At 36.3% G+C, this 19,894-nt stretch overlaps 1 protein-coding gene across 1 annotated transcript in view; it reads left to right on the plus strand.

The window, feature by feature from the left end:
- The window catches only part of LOC140138765 (EF-hand calcium-binding domain-containing protein 4B-like), a 79,047-nt gene that overhangs the window by 41,168 nt on the left and 17,985 nt on the right, over window positions 1-19,894 (plus strand). The window contains 5 exon segments of the mRNA XM_072160531.1: window positions 1,010-1,089; window positions 5,498-5,572; window positions 9,991-10,233; window positions 12,143-12,230; window positions 15,713-15,845. Coding sequence (XP_072016632.1) covers window positions 1,010-1,089; window positions 5,498-5,572; window positions 9,991-10,233; window positions 12,143-12,230; window positions 15,713-15,845 — 619 coding nt within the window.

Below are 19,894 nucleotides of genomic sequence, written 5' to 3' on the forward strand. Positions count from 1 at the left end.
TTGTGGAATGCCGATGTTTACATTCTTAAAATCGGAGAGTGTAGAGTTAACATTGACTGATTGTATTCTACCACTTAAGTACGACCTAAACCAATTTAAAGTATTACCAGTGACACCATACATGTAGCTATGAAGCTTTTGAAGAAGAATTTTTAAGGGATCTGGAATGAGCGTTTTGAGCTTTTCAACAGTACTTGTTGTGGGACATGAGATCACATCAGACATATCGAATTGCATTCTGAATACGAAGAATGTCTTTCTGATATCAAATAATTTTAATTTTTTGAAATTCACGATATAGTACAAATTTTATGACAAATTATTAAAGTTTGATATTTTTCACATTTTGATATAATAACAGTCCTCAAAGTAAATTTTTATAAATCTAATGATATATTCTTAAAGTGTATGTAGCTGGGAGGAAAAGCCGACGATCAATTGAAAATTTTGACCTTTCATATTGAAGATGTGGATTTTTTTCCCAAAAAGACCTATTTTTTTGGTGTGTTTTGGGGAAAAAATCCATATCTTCAATACGAAAGGTCAACATTGTCAATTGATCGTCGGATTTTCATCCCACCTACATACACTTTAAGTATAAATCATCAGATTTATAAAGTTTACCAGTACTGTTAAATATCAAAAATATCAATTTTAATCATTTGCCATAAAATGTGTATTACATTGCTAATTTCAAAAATCTAAATTATTTGATATCAGAAGGACATTCTTCGTATTCAGAATGCAATTCGATATGTCTGATGTGCTCTAAATGTCCCTAAAAACTGTCCAAACGTTCATACCCCAGCCCTTAAATGGGCACGTCCTTACAGATTTGGTCATTTGTCAACGATATTGTCCAATTTGTATTTTTGGGTCCAAAATTACAACACGGTGGATATCTATACCTGAAAAACAGGATGCTAAAATCACAAAATAATAATAGCCTATAGTTTAATTGTATGATTGTGTGTTTTGATATTCAGTTTCTCTTTTTGTCATCATCTAGGAGGAGGCTGAAGCTGAGGCTTTGGCTCATATTGCGAGACAGGGGTCAATCATGAGTGGCTATAGTGACCCAAGCTCAAGGTGAGATTATACTATGGGCTATTCCATTTAAAATGCATGCTACCCTTGTGGAAGATTTAGCTAAAGTCTTCCACAGAGGGAGTATAAGTTTTGAATAGAATAGACAATTGGGTAACTTCCATTTGAAATACTCACTCCAGTTGTGGAAGATATAGTTAAAGACATGATACAGAGGGAGTATGGTTTTCAAAATGATTAACTGTAACCAATTACATTTGAAAAACATACTCCCCTTGTAGAAGATATTTCCAAAATCTTCCACAGTGGTAGTTTGGATTTATGTACATGTACACCCCCACACACCCCCACATGCAACCATGGACCCCAGAATTTTACACAGGCAACCGATGATGATTGCCACGCCCCACCTCTGACCTGACTTTATACCTGAATGTACATGTAGGCAAAATTCTTTCTACGTGTGTGTAGTGCCCTCTGGAATAAGTCTTTTATTAAATGGTGGATGTCCATGTATTATGAGCTTAAATTCATACAAAATTAAATCAATGGTTGCTGGTGAAAACAAATGCATACACCAGACAGGGTCTAATTCTGCATAAAACCGGGCAACGTTATTTCTATAGATCTGCTGCGCTTTCAAATTGCATTGTATTGCATCGTAATTTCATTTGTGTCTATGCTAATTATGTTTACACAACATGAACTCACGTGTTTTCAAGCAAATTCGCCGATAATAGGTGATCAAAAGCGATCGGAATGTTACAAAAGTACAGATCGCATTCAGCTTACTTCATATGAAATGATCTTTGGAAAAATACGGCATAATTTGTGTTGGTGTTTGCGGAATGCCATGCAGTAAAATATTAATACGTTGCGGCAATTCATGATTGACAACTAACAAACGGTGTGTCCTTCGTATCCTCCGCTGTCAATTTCTTATCCACTCACTAATCCTCACAAAAGCTTTGTGTTGATTACGTAATGTGTGGAGGCAAATTGCAATAAGTACAATGAAATAATGAGTATAGGGCGGGCTCCGAGTATGGTTTCTTCTTCATCTTACGTAACAGTATTGTTCTCCAAAAAACCCGGAAGCTTGTCGTTTGGAGCTCTAGCTGAAATACAGCAAGATAATGTAAGATAGTAAATGTAAACCTGTATTTTAGCTAGAGTATCTCGAGCTAGCATACACTCACATGCATGCACATCAACCTACCACAACAGGTATATTACTTTTTACATCTAAACTGCTCAAATAAAGAAAGTCCGCAGTCATGTAACTCGTCCTACTTCAAAACCTGATCTTGTTATGGCAATTTGATTGATACGGTCGAGTGCGGGATCTTGTTAGCTCTAATTTGATACCAAGTTTACTACCAAACACTCAACAGTAACAAGGATTGATACCAGTTTATGGCATTTGGTGCATTTTCAAAAGTTGCAAATCAAAACGATACACGCGGTCGAAATTGCTTAGCGTGGCAATGTGGTCAAGCTTGTTTGCCCACGATGAACCCATGTCGACTATCCGAAGTGCGCGCTTTATTCAATTGTTAATTTAAAACGCATGGATTGTTACAGTGCTTTACTGATGAATACTAGGGCACGATGCGATCGATATGACCAAGCGGTTGTTTCGGGCTATGTTAATGGTCGTACTCTGCCATTCACCTACAGATCCGCGTGCTCCGTTTTCAATCTGCAACTTTTGAAAATGCACCAAATTTCATATACAGGTATCAATCTCTGTGAATTTAGAGTTTTGGGTACCAAATTTGGTATCAAATTGGAGCTAACAAGATTCTGCACACGACTTTATCAATCAAATTGTCATAACAAAATCAGGTTTTCATGTAGAACGGGTTACATGACTGCGGACTTTCTTTATTTGAGCAGTTTATGTTAACATCTTACGTTATGAAGATAGTAAAAAAATAATGTTTGTAGCAAATCACATTACTCAACAATGGGTTGATTGTCTATGTCAGTAGTAAATCAGGATAGTGATCAATAGAGGTTGTTAACATTAAATAAGGTCACATAGCACCCTAATCAATATGTGATACATTCACCTTGAAACTTGCCATGGTTGGAATGTAAAATGTGTAACAGGTGCAGTGTATATCCATTTCACCAATCACTGCTTTAAATTCATACTCTAACATACGGCATAAAGCAGTGATTAGCACATGTACAGCATGACTAGATGCTGACAATCTCTAACATGCTTTTTGTATGAACTTGCAAATACATGTATTAAGCATACACACAGACAGGCATATCCATTAACTGTAGCCTGGGTGTGCATTGTATCAACATAGAAAAACATCCTTGTGTCAATTGGGCTATTCCATTTAAAATCTACACTACCCCTGTGGAAGATTTTGGAAATATGTTCCACAGAGGGAGTATGTATTTCAAATGGAATTAGCATATAAAGGCAGCTTTATTTGATTTTCATACACCTTCTGAGATAGATTCAACCTGATTCTTCTACAGAGGGAGGATGAGTTTCAAATGGAGCTGCCTAATATGTTTATTCCATTTGATATGCATACTCCTCCTGAACATATTTCCAAAATCTTCTACAGGGGAGTATGTATTTTAAATGGAATAGCCCATTGCAGTATGAGAAGGCTTATTTTATGGTTTAGCAAAAGTGTCTACCAAACTATGTATAAGGCCTGGTAAAATAAAAAACATTGTATATCGTCCCCGCCCTCACCGATTTTGGGAGATTTTCAAATATTTTTGTTATTTTTCCTATTTGCTTCCTTACTTTGTTTCTAAAATTGTTGTGATGAAAAGACATGTTCAGAAGTTCTTGGTTATCATTTATATACTCATTGCAAACACTTTCTTCAAGCTAGGGGTAGGGCTCTGGGGAAATAACAAAAATATTTGGAGGACTCCCCGATTTTATAATGTGTTGACAAACACTTTGCAATTGCAATTTTACACAGAAATGAATGGTAAAAAAAATAACATAATAACAAATAATAAGGACCTCCCTCACCGATTTTTGAAAAAGTCCGGACGATATACATGTTATTTTTTTTACTTGGCCTAACAATCTATGTATAATCAGCTATTCAGCTTTTTACAACATTCTTTAGACTTTTTCTTGGCCCAAATAATCAGAAATATTGTGTTTGCATAATTCAAGCCCTCAGAGAGCAATCCTTCAAAGGTTCCACACCATTTTGGGTGGAGTCGTAATGAACTGGCAATACATGAAAGGAAGAATTACCTAACTTGACACAATGTTATATGACTGGTGCATTTATATGCTGCCAAATTGGGGTTTTTTTCATCAAACTTATATATAAAGACCCCACAAAAAATAATGCAGCCATTAGAAATACGCCTATAGCTTCAGAATTGTTAATTGTATCCACAATATTTTAACATACATGTAGCAAGAATGGTGGTTTATGTACACATTTTGATATCCCATTTGCCCAGTTTCATTCAATATTAACAATACAGCAGTATTTTTAAAGGAAAAAAAACAGAATTTAAAAGTTGCACTTAACAGAGATCAATGGTTATTAAACGCACATATTGTGGCATGTAAAACCCACTATTATCTTTGCGCTGAATTCAAATCAATGCAATTTTACTGCTTTCTATTGCGGTATGCTATAGACTTATTTGTTCCGCTGCGTTGCTTCTTGTGAGGACTTTAGATAGTGCATTGGAGCGAATATACTGACGCTTAATTTCCAAGCACTGGTAAAGGACAAATGTGACTATCCACATCGAAACGCTCGTAAAGTCGGCCCCTGGTCAATTTTGTTTTCTTCCGTGTTTAGAAAATATATATCATAAGCTTTACAATGATATATCATTTGACTTCAAACGATATCCAGAAGCGGAGTTACGGCTTGTTCAACTTTTCTCCTTCAGTAAAAGGGTATATTATTTTGGTGCTACAACATTTCTCTTTTTCTACATTGCTGGTATTAAATATTAAATTGTGATAATTGGCGGTCACTTCAAATCATCCCCAAGTCAACGAGGTTCAGGAATGTCCTCTCATTGTTAATTGTTGGTTAACCCACCACTTGAACAGGATTTAGCCATAGCAAACAAAGACTAAAGCTATTTACTATAAGTATAAGCTTATTATCCTCTTCAACAATAGGATTAAAGATTGATGTGCGGACTGGACTGAAATGAGAAACTTGTAGGACAATTATTGGGTACATCATGAATACAAGCTTGATGTACATTTTGGACTGTAACTCGAAATACAATTTGCCGACTTTACGAGCGGTTTGAGATGGATGGTCACAAATATGTAGAGTTGGAAGCAGAAAATATACTCTTTTAATAGCAACATACACCCTTCATACACACCCACTAGATAAAATGTATATATCACATGTCTGGTGATTTAACTGAAAACCGATTTCCTGCCTTTTAATCATGCTGCACCCATCAGTAACGGCAACATCAACCGCTCCAAATCTCCCGTCAAATTCACCATTTCCAAATTGGAAGTTGATGAAGCATTAAGGTAACAATGATAATGTCAGAATCTGTCTTTTCATATGGTTTTATTCTTTGGTGTAATGTAAAATGAAAGAGTTGTCACATTTTAAGTCCTTAATAGTGGGTGGGTGGCTTACCTTATTCTAAAACATAGCCTAATGTACTACAAAAACGTTGAAGAAAACAATTTATGTTCCTTGCCCTGCACTTATAAGTTATTCCCCACCTTGCCAAATTACAGTATGATAGTCACTAGACAAGGTGTAACATGCTGTGCAGGGCATTTCCTTTTTGAGGAGTACCTTAAAGTTTATATATGAATATCAGTTTGGCTACCAAGTAGGGGAACCGAGGATGTTTTAATATACATTATTAAAACTCTTAGTTTTAAAACTACTCATGCTATATGTGACCTCCCATGAAATGAGGGTAAAGTCACAAGTTGGTGGTTTCGAGACCTTCCAACTGTTTCATGAGTTGGCTGTTCTTTGTTTGAAGATGCCTGTATATAGTCAGTGATATTGTCCTTTGTGAATGCTGTACTCTTTATTCAATTCTGTCCCTATTCACAAATGACATACCAATGACAATACAGGTGTCTTCAAGCAAAGAAGATCAACTTAACAGTTGGGACGTTTTGAAACTCCCAACTTTCAACTTTACGCTTATTTTGTGCAAGCAGGTCACACATGGACTTTTCAAGTCTGTATGGTCAGAATGCCGTAAAGTTTCGCCTAAAGACGCTATGGGCTTCCTGGACACAAGTAGAATTTTAGGCACAACCAAAAAGTGCCCTCCCACACAATTAAGTGCCCTCTCCCACCAGCAAATAAGGGCACGGAACCTTGATTCTTGCTGGGATTTCAGAGGAGGGAGCCCTCTATTTGCACATGAAATATACCACAAGGCAAAGGAGCCCAAGTGCGCCATTAGGCGAATCTTGAGGGTATGTGATGATGACAATATCTCAGTTTTCAAAATTGCCTCCTTTTGGTGTGAACGGATCAGATTATGTCACACGTTTAAACAGATGAGGACATATACATGTGGCAACCCTAAAATACTACACCTGTGCACCATTAATGGCCTAATTAACCTGTGTTAATTGTGTGATTAGTAACAGACCTTCCACCCACCAGCAAGCATGACATGAAATCATTACGTTTCACTACCTGGAGAGAATTGATCAAAAATTGATTTCCCTCCGGAGGTTGGTATATCTGTCAATGAGTTGACCAGATCACAAGGATGTCATTATAGCTAGAGGCAGTATATAACACAAATGGGACATTGAGTTGCATAAAAATGACCTTGTGTGGTATCTGGTTCCCAGGAAGTGAGCTTTGCCTGAGGCAATTTGTGGTTAATTGTTGATCCCTCACTACAAGAGTTATTACCGTCGATTCGGTTGAAAAAGGAAGTGAGACATGATCAAATCTCTCCAGGTAACAAAACGTAATGTTACATATTGCACATACAAACCAATCTGTGTACACAAATGTTTTTGTTTTTGTTTGTTTAAAAAAAAACCTGCCTGATGAAAAAACAATTCATTATATAGCATGGGTCATCTTTCCAGAACTCAAAATGCTCATATTGGACTAATCCACTTGAAATCCATACACCCCCTATTGAAGATATGACCTTAATCTTCTACACATGGAGTCTGAATTTCAAATTGGATTACCTGAGTGCGTAACCCCATTTGATAATTACACTTCCTGTGTGGGTGATTAAGGTCATGTCTTCGATAGGGGGTGTACGAATTTCAACTGGAATATCCCAAATTGTCTTCACCAGACAACTAAACTCATTACTCAATTCATTTGCAGACAGTTTTGATGATATCTCTGTTGTGCTTCTTGCACATTTACTTCACAGGTGACAGGTGGAATAGCTACATAATGTATGTGTTCGTGGAAGTGATTAATGTTCAATGTTGAGTGCATTTATCTTTTGTTGAACATATGCTACATACTGATGTTGCATGAATAGCATGTCTCTAGCCTTGATAACAATATCTGTTGTTGATTCTAAGGTCATACGGCATCAGAATGTGGACCAGTATAACATTAAAAGTGTACAATTTCAACTGGGCCCCAGAAATTAATGCGTACCCATATATTTTCAACGTTAAACCAAGTGCCCAAATGGACCTTGAATTCTTAGGGTATTTCAAGCACTCTATCACCTATACATTTATTTTGGATTCTATGGAATTGTCAAAAGTTTTGAGGAACATTTTTAAAAGTTGCCCAATTGGGCTACCAAATAGCAAATGTGGCAACCCTGCATTTATGATCATCAATGAGAAACTCAAAAGAAAGCATTGGTGTTGGTTCTACAATCAATCTAAAGTTTTAAATGTAACTTTGGGATATTCCAGTTGAAATCCATGTAACCCCTATGGAAGACATGACCTCAAACTTCCACAGAGGGAGATGTATTTGCTTACGGAGCTACAGCTGTTGAACAAAGGTTGTTCAGCGATTGTATAACAATGTCGCATTGATTGATTGGTTATTCAGGCGTTTCATCGAAGGATGAAATTCACTTCACGCTTGCGTATTCAGCCTGGACAGACCTGTAAATTTTCAAGATCTCAACAGAAAGAGGTTAGGCTTTGTTTTTTAAGAATGTTTTTTCCCAAATTGGAGTTTGTTGGGTAAGTTAATCTAATTTTTCTCTAGGTCTGATAAGTAGGCTTAAGGGTAGGTCTTTATCATGTAATTAGTACAGTCAGGACAGACCGGTACGGTACATTATCATACCACTAAGGGAAACATCAAAGAACATTTTGTGTGTATTTATTATGTTTAGGGAATCAGCGGCAGCGCGTATGAAAATATTTTATTCGCGTTTAAGCGCAGCGAATTTAGCGAATAATGTGAATTTCAAATGGGGTTTCAGCTGATTGAGTGACTCCATTTGAAATCTACACCCCCTGTGTGGGAGATTAAAGTCATGTCTTCTATAGGAGTGTATGGATGTTAACTACAATATACATCAGTTCTTCACATAACCATCTCATGTATGTACAATGTATGCTGACATGCTTCATTATCTTCCCCTTCAGTTATCACAGTATAACACCAAACTATATCATTGTATACTAACACAAATCATGTCTACTACTAACATATGAAATATTAAAATATGTTGATGAACCTGTTCTTTTCTTCTGATTGAATGGCAATTATATGAATGCTGGATGTACTTGTGAATGCTGTTGATATACCGTAAAACCCCGTCTTCAAGCATATCGAGTGCTTCTGGTGAAAGCTAAATTAATCCAGGCGCCATTATGGAGTTTGAGCAAATGAATTACAGAGCCAAGCATATACAAACAAGTATTATTGTAAGATCAATCTATTGTATTGGCATATTTACGCTTGTTTCATATTAAATGAGCTTTTATCAAAAACACTATATATGCTTATAGATGAGGTTTTACGATATATATGTTTGTTTGCATGTTTGTTCCATGTGGATATATACTGTGCATAAGTTTTATATACAGGTTTAAACCCACCATCTATAACTTGATCTTTGGGGCGTAATCAGTGGGGTGGCTGAGGAGATAAACATGCAGGGTCAAATCAGGATTGAAAGAATCAATTTGATATTAATAAATCTTCCCTTTTTGTGCTAGCATGTTTCCCCTCAATTCAGCCAGGGCAAATGACCGTAATGAAGCCCCGCGAAACAGCAAAATTGGTTACATGCCTGGTTTAGCTTTCTTTGGATGCCCCCCCCCCCTTTCCTAGACTATAGATGAATCTGACGAGCCACATTCCTACACCTCACTGACGGCCATAGCTGGGGGCCATCCATCCATTTTACACGACACTAGTATCATAGGTGTACAGCCTCGATGCGCTCGCGATAGTGCATGTCTTGGATCGCAATCCAAACAAACTAAGCTAGTTTGGCGCGGATGGCCCCCAGCTATGGCGGACTTAATCCTGACCATCACTTGGCTCGTCGGATTCGTCTATAGGTGCAGCACATATAATATGTGACACAATCTGGTCCATGGGGCGAAAGGCAGGAAATTTGAAATTGAGATCAAGGCAAAAATATAGAAGAAAAAACAAATAAATACATAAGAAAATACACATCACAAAATCTCAAAACTTTAGTACGGTACCATGTATATATGCTAGACCATTGGTGTTTTCAGTATATGACAGCCTAATGTTTGTATTAAGGTAATTCCAGTAACTCAATTTGCCTCCTTTGGTCCCCATGTAGCAGATTGTGTCACATATACCTCCCATCACTACTTTAGCCCTTACATAGCTAACCCTAATATTAACCCTAACTCTATGCCCTAGCCCTAAATCCTAACTCTAACCCTGGCCTATTCAGTCATAAATGATCAATTTAAATTTCAACTTCAAAAATAATAATTAAATTCTCAATTTATATTGTTATTTTCAGTAGGAGACGACGAGGCATGGGCACAAACAGCAGTCAGGCCTCGGTGTCCACAGATGGTGGTGATGGAAGCCTCGCTGGTCTTAATGGCTTAGAGGAAGATGATGATGATATTGAGGTGGACGACACCTATCTGCTCAACCAGGGCTTGTTTCCAGGGAGGAATGAGTCATCATTATGTGATGAGTTGGGCGGGGGGCAAACCAAACTAGGTGCAGGGGATGAAGAGGTGGACGGTCTAGAAGGGTATGTTGATATTTTGCTGTTTTTATTTGAAAAAAGAACACCTCATTTTGAATTGTTATCAGAAGACAAATAATTGTAAGGCAATTTTTAGATACAGTCAGATCAGTTTTGAGATAATGACCCCTTTTTTGACTCTTGACCAGAAGATTAAAAATGGACCATTGGTACAGAAAGTATAAGCATTTTCCCCTTGCATGAATTCGATGGTGACCATTTTTCTCTTCCCAATGGTAATTCAGGACAGCGAAAAATAATTTCCTTTCTGGGAACGTGAACTGCTGTTTGGAATATTTTCTGCGAGCCCATGAACGGGAAGCGCCCGGACGCTCCTAGGTTTGATGCTTTTATGGGCAAAAATTCCCTTTTGGTTGGGGCAAAGGTGTTAGGTTAGATGGGCTTAGGTGGGCTTGTATAGTTATATTACAATAAGGTTTTGGAGATGGGTTCGTGTAAGGTTAGGAAAAACATTGGAAAAATAAAATTTAAAAAAAAATCTGACTTTTTTTTGTGTCTTTTCTGCGACTATGAATTTTTTTTCTGGGAACGCCGGTACCATGATACCGTGGATTTCATAGCCCTGTGGTAATTACCAACTTGTTTGGCTCATCCACTATAATTTTTTTAAGAACTTCAGAGATGCCACTTTTCCAATTAAAATCGGAAAACAACTATTTTGTACAGCTCAACTGATCGTACTTTTCTTACATTCGACCTTGCATGATTTTGAGTCATGAAAATAACTATAGATACTTGACAGACCATTCTGTTTAACAGATTTTTTGACATCTTTTTCTGCACTGTATTATACCTAAATTAAGAAATTTTATAAATATTCAAAGAAAATATAGGTCATCCAAAAAATTTTGATTTTTACACATTTTGGGGCAAAAAAGGAAAAATAAGCAAAAATATCAAAATCTGTTTAACAGCTTCATTCATCAAGTCATAACAAACCATTTCTAATAAAATATTGAAATTGTGAAAAATATAGGTATTTATTGATTTTCATGTTTTTTCTTGCAAATATGCTAATAATATGCAAATTATGAAATTGCAAAATAAAGTTTCTACGTAGCATACATCTTTCAAGTGTGATGTTCAAAATGACAGACATCAAAAGAGATTCGATGAAATGTAAAGGTGTAGTAACAATTTTGGCATGGACTGTCTGGTCAGGAAAAGTACGGTAATTTGAGCTGTATAATATGCTCAAAATTTCTTACTTGTTAGAAAATTGGAAAACATCAGTTTGATGGAAAGCAAAATTATACTTCTACGCTACTCAAATTTGGTACACTCACCGGAGCACTCTCACCGGATCAACCGGTGTCTTCAGCGGATGTTATTGCTCTGAAGATTGTTGTTGCTAGTGATGTAGTACTAGGACACCTCCTCCGATGACATCACTAGCAACAACAATCTTCAGAGCAATAACATCTGTTGACCCGGTGAAAGCGCTTTGGTGAGTGTACCAAATTTGAGTAGCGTAGAAGTATAATTTTGCTTTCTATTTTCGTTTACCGCTACGTATGAATATACATCATTATATCAGTTTGATGATTTGTTTCTTTGATAAAGAATAATTCATCTACATGTAGGTGTCAGGTGAACAGGCCATGTGGCATTTCTGAATCTTAAATGTTCATTTGGGTACAACATTTAGTGTTTCATATGAAGTGAGATTTCATCACTTTCAAATGAAATGTTCCTTATTATTCACGGAGTATACTGTTTTGTCATTTTGTCAATGTCACCACAATTGTAACAGTGGTTTGTAATTTTATGGTGACAAATCTTTTCCTACTTGTCAATGCCTCTGTAAGAATTCCACAAAAACATTTTGCTCTTTTTGCAATGTAAATGTGGTGTTATATTGTAAAACCTCTTTGTCAATAATCTCATATTTCAGAACCCAAGGACTAGGCTTCAGTGCCTTGTCAATGAGAGGGGAACCAGTTGGAGCACATACAACAGAATCTATGAGTGATGCACAAAGGGTTGGTACAAATGTCTCTTTAATAAATGTATATTTACAGCAAATACATTAAGCACATTTGTGTGATTCTTAAGGTTGCAACAGTTTTGTCATGTTGAAACCTTAGGAAACACCGACTCCGTGATCAAACTTAAGCCAATTTTGTGAACATTATCAATCACTACAGGCTTTCAATCTACAAAGCTTGATATCATGCTAAATATAATCATGCATATAGCAAGCGAGAGAATTTGAATCATTACTATACTTGCAATATATTAAGCTGCACTTCCTTGTCAGTCGCAAAGCAATTATTCTAATTGGATTGATAATTTAATTTTGTTGATCTCCATAACTCGTTATACAAATGATTTTGGCAGAAACTGTTCCTTTCACTGAGACAGCAGATAATTGTGGGGTTATATAACTTCACACCAGTATTGTTGATGAGATTCATCAGGATCATTTAAAAGTCAACTAAATAAGTTCTGATAAAAAATCCAAACGAATGAAAGTACTCACTTGAAATATTCAAATACTACCAGGAGTCTTGTTGACTCAATAATTGGCTGGTGTTTGTAGATGTCTGCATTCCTAAGTGGCGGTGATGACGTCACCACATTTGAAGGTTGCCATTTTGAGATTATCTGATCATAAACTCTGTCCAATTTGTATGCCACACACCCTTATTCATAGTGTTCTTCCCGCTGCTCCTAATCCAACGGCTTCTTTCATCTCAAAACGGCAACCTTCAAATGTGGCGACGTCATCCATTTGGGAATGCCGACATCTAGAAACACCACAGTCATTGCAGAGTGAACAACACTCTGATAGGAGTTGAAAATATTTTGAGTGAGTACTTTCATTCTTTTTAATCTGTTACTAGTACTTATTTAATTCACATTCCAGTACGATTTGGACTTACTGAACCTGTGTATTTGGTTGAAATATTTAGCACCACAATACAGCAGTTGATGTGGCACACACATTCATGTTTACAATGCTAAACAATTCACTTAAGCAAACAATCACCATTGCTGACTGCTGATTTTGAGAGCAACTTCTATCATAATATTGCAATATTGTTTCTTAAGGGGGTACTACACCCATGTGGTAAATTTGTGACTATTTTTGCATTTTTCTCAAAAAAATAATTACGCTGGTAACAAAAGTTATGTATATTATTGGGGCAAGGAATCCAATTACTACACTGAAATTTCAGTGACTCAAGACAAGCGGTTCAGTATATATGATAGGAAGCGAGGTACATCCTAGTGGTACCTTATTTCTGATCATAAATAACAAACCGCTTGTCTTGGGTGACTAAAATTCCAGTGTAGTAATTGGATTCCTTGCCCCTATAATATGCATAACTTTTGTTACCACTGTGTTATTAGTTTTTGAGAAAAATGCAAAAATAGACCCAAATTTATTGAGGGGTGTAGTACCTCCTTAACTACCGGTATTGTGTTATGCTACATTATTGTTAACAATGACCCAAAACACACAAGAATTAAGGTGCATGGATTAATAATGTATTCATTTGGAGAACTAAAAACTTTATTAATAATGACAACACAAACATTGTCTTTTAAAGCAAAAGAATGAGTAAAGTATACCCAGGGTTGCCAAACCCGTGATATGGTAGCCCAATTGGGCGACTTTTGAAGATTTTCCCTGCAACTTTTTACAATTTCCTGTCCGGTGGTTAAAAAAAAGGCGACTTTTTAACATTGGCTCCTGCGACTTTCAGTATCTACCACTCCCATAGAAACCAATGGTTAAAAGAAAAAATAGGTGACTTTTGGATTATTTGACCCGCGATTTGGGCTGAAATTTGCTAGATGAGAGAAACAAGATGATTATGCTCCATAAAAGACAGTGTTTGGTACTAAAGACATACCTTTTCATCTTAAATGTTAATAATGTGGTTGTTCATCATAATTGGCAAGCTATTTTTGTTTTGTCATATTGGGCTATTCCATTTAAAATCCACACTACCCCTGTGGAAGATTTTAGAAATATCTGCCGCAGGAGGAGTATGAATATCAGATGGAATTAGCACATTAGGCTGTTCCATTTGAATTTCATACTCCCTCTGAGAAAGATTCAACCTGAATCTTACCCTGAGGGAAGATGGGTTTCAAATGGAGCTGCTAATGTGTTAATTCCATTTGAAATTCATACTCCTCCTGTGGCAGATATTTCTAAAATCTTCCACAGGAGTAGTGTGGATTTTAAATGGAATAGCCCATTGTGTGCTCTTTATAATTTATTTATTTATTTATGCTTTTACAGTTTGGTCACTATTACAAATCATTGAAAAAGTGATGTGTTTTATGATTCTTGAAAACTTACAAAGTTTCATGAAGTAAAAGACAGAAGTAATAGTGTTTGAACTGTATTGGCCAACCCACCCACTTTGAGTCAAATCTTGAAGAGACGTCCTGCTATTATCACTATGGACCACAATGGCCTCATCCCAATGGCATATAGTTCAATAACCTCAATTAAACACTCATCGTGCAAAATTTGACCTCAAGTTGCAGATTATGAGTTTTTGTACCCAAATTGTCTAGGGTCATTCAATGAATGTACAAATGTTTTGGGGTTAAAGAACTATGCCCTGATAGATGAACATGTTGTGGATCCTAGTGTATTGCAATGTGATACCTTGACAGAGGAAGTCTCTTCAAAATGTGATGTTATTATTTACCAACATGCTCTGTAATAACTCACCTCATGAAGCAACAGGTGTAGGCTATGGTGTAGAAATGACCTATAGTCTACTCCTCCTGTATCCAGTGGCATGTCAGGGGAGGGGGAGAGGGTGCAAAGACCAGTGTTTTTGTGGTGTGTCATGGTTAGAGGGACTCGATGCTCACCTACTCCAAAATTGATGGGACAATACATGGATCCTGGGTTTCTCCAGCAGAAGTCAGTTTGACCAGATTTTCTCTCATGAAACAATATGCATATTGCATAACAATAGATAATGCGCAGAGTTTAATCCATCTCCTTGGGTATGTAATACGCATACAGCTCGGAGGTTAATTCATCTCGTTTGTGATACAATAGAGGCCGTCAGCTGCTTTTCCGTGGGATCTGCCATCTTGTGGGTACTGCCGTTCTGCATGTCATGCATTAGACATTACACCCCCGATTACGCAAATGTCGCAGCATGTGACGCACCTCTTCAATCAAGCGTCAATGCGGAAGATCTTGCCCACAAGATGGCGGCGTTGACGTCACAATGACTACCTCTATATGCATATTGTGTTGTATGAGAGAGAAATTCAGTCAAACTGACTTCCGGTAGGGAAACCCAGGATGCATGTATTGCACCAATTCCTGCCCGGTAGATTGAACTGGCCAGTTGGGTAACTGCTGTCTTGAGTGCCCTCTGCCCTCCCCTGCTCCACCTTGACCTAGTACGCCACTGGTACTATCACTCATATGCACCCTTTGCTTTTATATACCCACCCTTATTGCTTTGTACTAAAGGTTGTTGCTACTAACAATGTGCCAGAGAGACTCTTTAAAGTCGTATTTGTTGGCGACTCTGGGGTCGGCAAAACCTCTTTCATCCATCGCTTTTGCACCGATTCCTTCCAAGGCAATTTCAGTGCAACGATTGGTGAGTATTAACAACCATCGCAGTGCACATGGCTTATTGGGCTATTCCAGTTGAAATCCACACTACCCCTGTGTAAAATTTTGGAAATATCTTCCACAGGGGGAATATGTTTTTCAAATGTAATTGGTTGGGGTTAATCATTTTGAAACTCATCAGACTCCCCCTGCATTATGGCTTTACCTATATCTTCCACTTAACTGGAGTGAGTATTTCAAATAGAAGTTACCCAACTGTCTATTATATTTATAATGTGTACTCCCTCTGTGGAAGAAATGGAATAGCCCAATTTTTGTGTCGTATGTTTAATATTCCATATCACCATGGCTTGTCATCATGTGTATGATATTTAAATGTGAAAGAATGTAGTCTTTTTACCACATGGTTTGCCATGCACATAATCGATACTTGTCAAAATGTCTTCAGAACTATAGGACGTTTCAAAGCCATGATTTAGAAACCTAATCAGTTGAATTATGACGGATCTTATATGTAACTTTTGTAAGTTGTAACCTCGTTATCATTGTCTTTGTATTGGTACCTCATCTATAGATGTGATTCAGATTCAAAACAAATCAAAAATATATATATTTACATAAGTTGATAGCGATGAGTTTTCAGACAAGGATAAATTGTAAACTTTAATTGAAGTTTTGGCTCTGATTGAATCCTTAAAACAAAAATGCCTGGTTCCTAAAAAAGTCATAGCTAATCTTGATAAGTATGCACTCATCCATTCAATAATACCAACTTTAAACTTTATATCACAAATAATAATACAATAACGTATTACAAAAGATTTTCTTTTTTCTTTTCAAAATCATATTAAGGGATCTAAAATGAGCGTTTATTGCGTTTTGACAGTATTTGTTGTAGGACATGAGAGCACCTCAGACCTATCGAATTGCATTCTGAATACGAAGCATGTCTTTCTGATATCAAATAATTTTAATTTTTTGAAAATCACAATATACAAATTTTATGACAAATTATAAAAATGTGATATTTTTCAAATTTTTGATATATAACAGTCCTTGAAGTAAATGATATAAATCTAATGATATATTCTTAAAGTGTATGTAGCAGGGTGGAAAAGCCGACGGTCAATTGAAAATGTTGACCTTTCATATTGAAGATATGGATTTTTTCCCAAAACCTATTTTTTTTTTGGTGTTTTGGGGAAAAAATCCATATCTTCAATAATGAAAAGGTCAAAATTTTCAATTGATCATCGACTTTTCATCCCACCTACATACACTTTAAGTATAAATCATCAGATTTATAAAGTTTACTTCAAGTACTGTTAAATATCAAAAATATCAATTTTAATGATTTGCCATAAAATGTGTATTAAATTGCTAATTTCAAAAAATCAAAATTATTTCATATCAGAAGGACATTCTTCGTATTCAGAATGCAATTCGATATGTCTGATGTGCTCTAATGTCCCAAAATAAATACTGTCCAAACGTTCATACCCCAGCCCTTAATCTACATGTAGAAATGTTGCCTTGGCCTGCCCATTCATTTGTTTACACTGAATAAAGGAATATTAAGAAAGTAACATCTTTCTAACTCTGAAAATTGATTTGAATGTTAATTTAATAAACTTTAAATATATTTTAATCAGGCATCAGTATGATCCATGTTCGTGTCTGTGAGTAAACATTAATAATTCTAGGTTTTTATTATGCACCAGATTCTGATACATGTACACAATATTCAGTAGAATTTCTTGCAAAGCAAAAACTTACATTTTACTTGCAATGAGCAATATGGCACTGGAAGGAGTTGTAACGAGTCCTGAACTCGCATTGTAACTGGCAGTAAAACGAGGCTATTCCCCCACCATGTTTTAACCAAAATGTTTAAAAATGCTGAAATTTCCATGCTATCTTGTGTAAGTAAGCTTACCACAGTCGACACAATCGGTAGTTACCAAAAATGACTAAGTTCATAGTTTTTTCATTTCTGCATGATTTTTGTAAAAAAGCCCTAATAAACGCCCTCTTCCGAAAATGTCACGCCCCTGGAGGTATAAATAGAGTAAATATCGTGTGTCTAGTAAGTATAATCATGGAGGTATATAAATAAATGGAGAATGATCTAGCCAAGCATCTTTTGTGCTACGTTGGTTATGACCAATTATTGTTGAATAGGCAATTTCAGGGGATATTGATTATGCTAAGCTGATTACTTTGTTAAGTCTGTTTCACTGGTCATTTATTTCAATGGGGTGCTAAATGCAGTTACTTATAATGTTTATTGGAAAGTGCTCATGTTTCAGAAAATTTGATATCAAAATGTAATTTTCGCCAAAAAATTGCATCAGTCTTTTTGAATAAAATAAACACCCTATCTGTAGGCCTATATCTGTGTTAATATTGTGACCCCCTACATTTTGGTCATGATTCTTGACAAATTAAATTAGGCTATGACCATTATGGTCTCAGGCTATGACCCCCTATTTTTCTTTCCAAAAAGTTATGCCCCCCCCCCCCCGGTACCTATTTGGAACCCCCCTCCAAAGAAAATGATGGCCCCTAATAATATTAATAATCATTTAGGCCTAAATACTGATAATTATTTATTATAAAATGAGAAGTTTAATGATGATGAAAAGATTTTACCTGAATTCGAAGTACTTCCGGTAAATTTTACTCGCTCTTAACTCAATTGGCCCAAATTGGCCCAACATAATTTTTTCACAATCGGAAGGTAAAAGCGTTTTGCTTTCATTTGCACTATATTCGAACTTCCTCAGACCCCCTTAAAAGCTTAATATATGAACATGAAAACTAAGTATATTTGTCAAGTTACGGCACAACTAGTGTAGAAAACAGTTTCATAACTTGAGAACAGAACATCCAAATTTCATTGGGTTTTCGCACAATCATACATTGAAACTATAAGCTATCAAAACTGGCGACGTTGAACAGCTAATTGACTAGCTGACGTCATTATACAGTCTCTTTTACAAGCCTTCCGGTACGGGTCAATGTAGCTATAGGGTCAATTCCTATGAGGAAATTTTGGGAGTGACGATCAATGAACCATGGTAGAGTCTCATAACCATCGTGGAGATCAATAGCTTGGCTGAAGTGGCTAGTCATTCAAGTTTGGTGACTCATTGAATAGAGGTAATAGGATAATCTCCACTTAAGAGATTAGAATTCTGGCGATCATTCTCCATTTATTTATATACCTCCATGGTATAATATACTGCCATTTTGTTTGCAAGAAATTCTACTTGTTATGTTTAAAAGAAAATAACTTTGTTCTGCACCACAGTCTTGTTCTGTAATCCATATTGGCTGCCATGGTATGATTGAATCAGTTGGACTAACAAGGAGTGTTTGTGACAAAAGTGGGAAATTTAACTTTACTTATTTGTCTTCCTCATGTTCCTCTTTTCTTTTCTTTTTTTCATTTTTGTTCTAATTAAGCTTTTCTCATCTTCATGCATCCCCTTCATTTCCATTTTCTTCATCCACTGCTTCCTCTTTCCCCTTCTTCCTATCTTCTTCCCTAATGCCATAAGAAAAATAGGAATAGTCTATTCAAATTAATGAACAATTTTACATGATTGCTTCCATACATGTATATTTAATTGTTTGAGGAATTATGATTCTTTGACTAATTTCCTTATCAAAATGTATACGTTTATATATCTTGCATGAATAATAATTAAGAAGTTACATCACTTCTAATTAATGCATTACTGAGAGTGCACAGTAACAGTTGTCATGATTTCGGTTTTTTTTTGTTTTGGTTTTGGTTTTTTGGTTTTTTTTTATTTGTTCGGGTTGTGACAACCCTGGATAACCCAAGAAAGCCTCTATTGAAGCTTATTTCCATTGGGGTCCATTTGAACACCGGGACGGGTTAGGAACAGTCAGGGGTTAACACCCTACTCTTTTCGAAACTGACTGCGAGATATATGTACAGGTATGGCTCTCTGCACACGGGACCGACGGCTTAACGTCCCCTCCGAAGGACGAAGTACTTTCATGATTCATTTACCCAATTCTAAATGAACCATGGGGGAGAGC

This window comes from Amphiura filiformis, chromosome 18 (assembly GCF_039555335.1).
Source record: "Amphiura filiformis chromosome 18, Afil_fr2py, whole genome shotgun sequence".
Lineage (NCBI taxonomy): Eukaryota > Metazoa > Echinodermata > Ophiuroidea > Amphilepidida > Amphiuridae > Amphiura > Amphiura filiformis.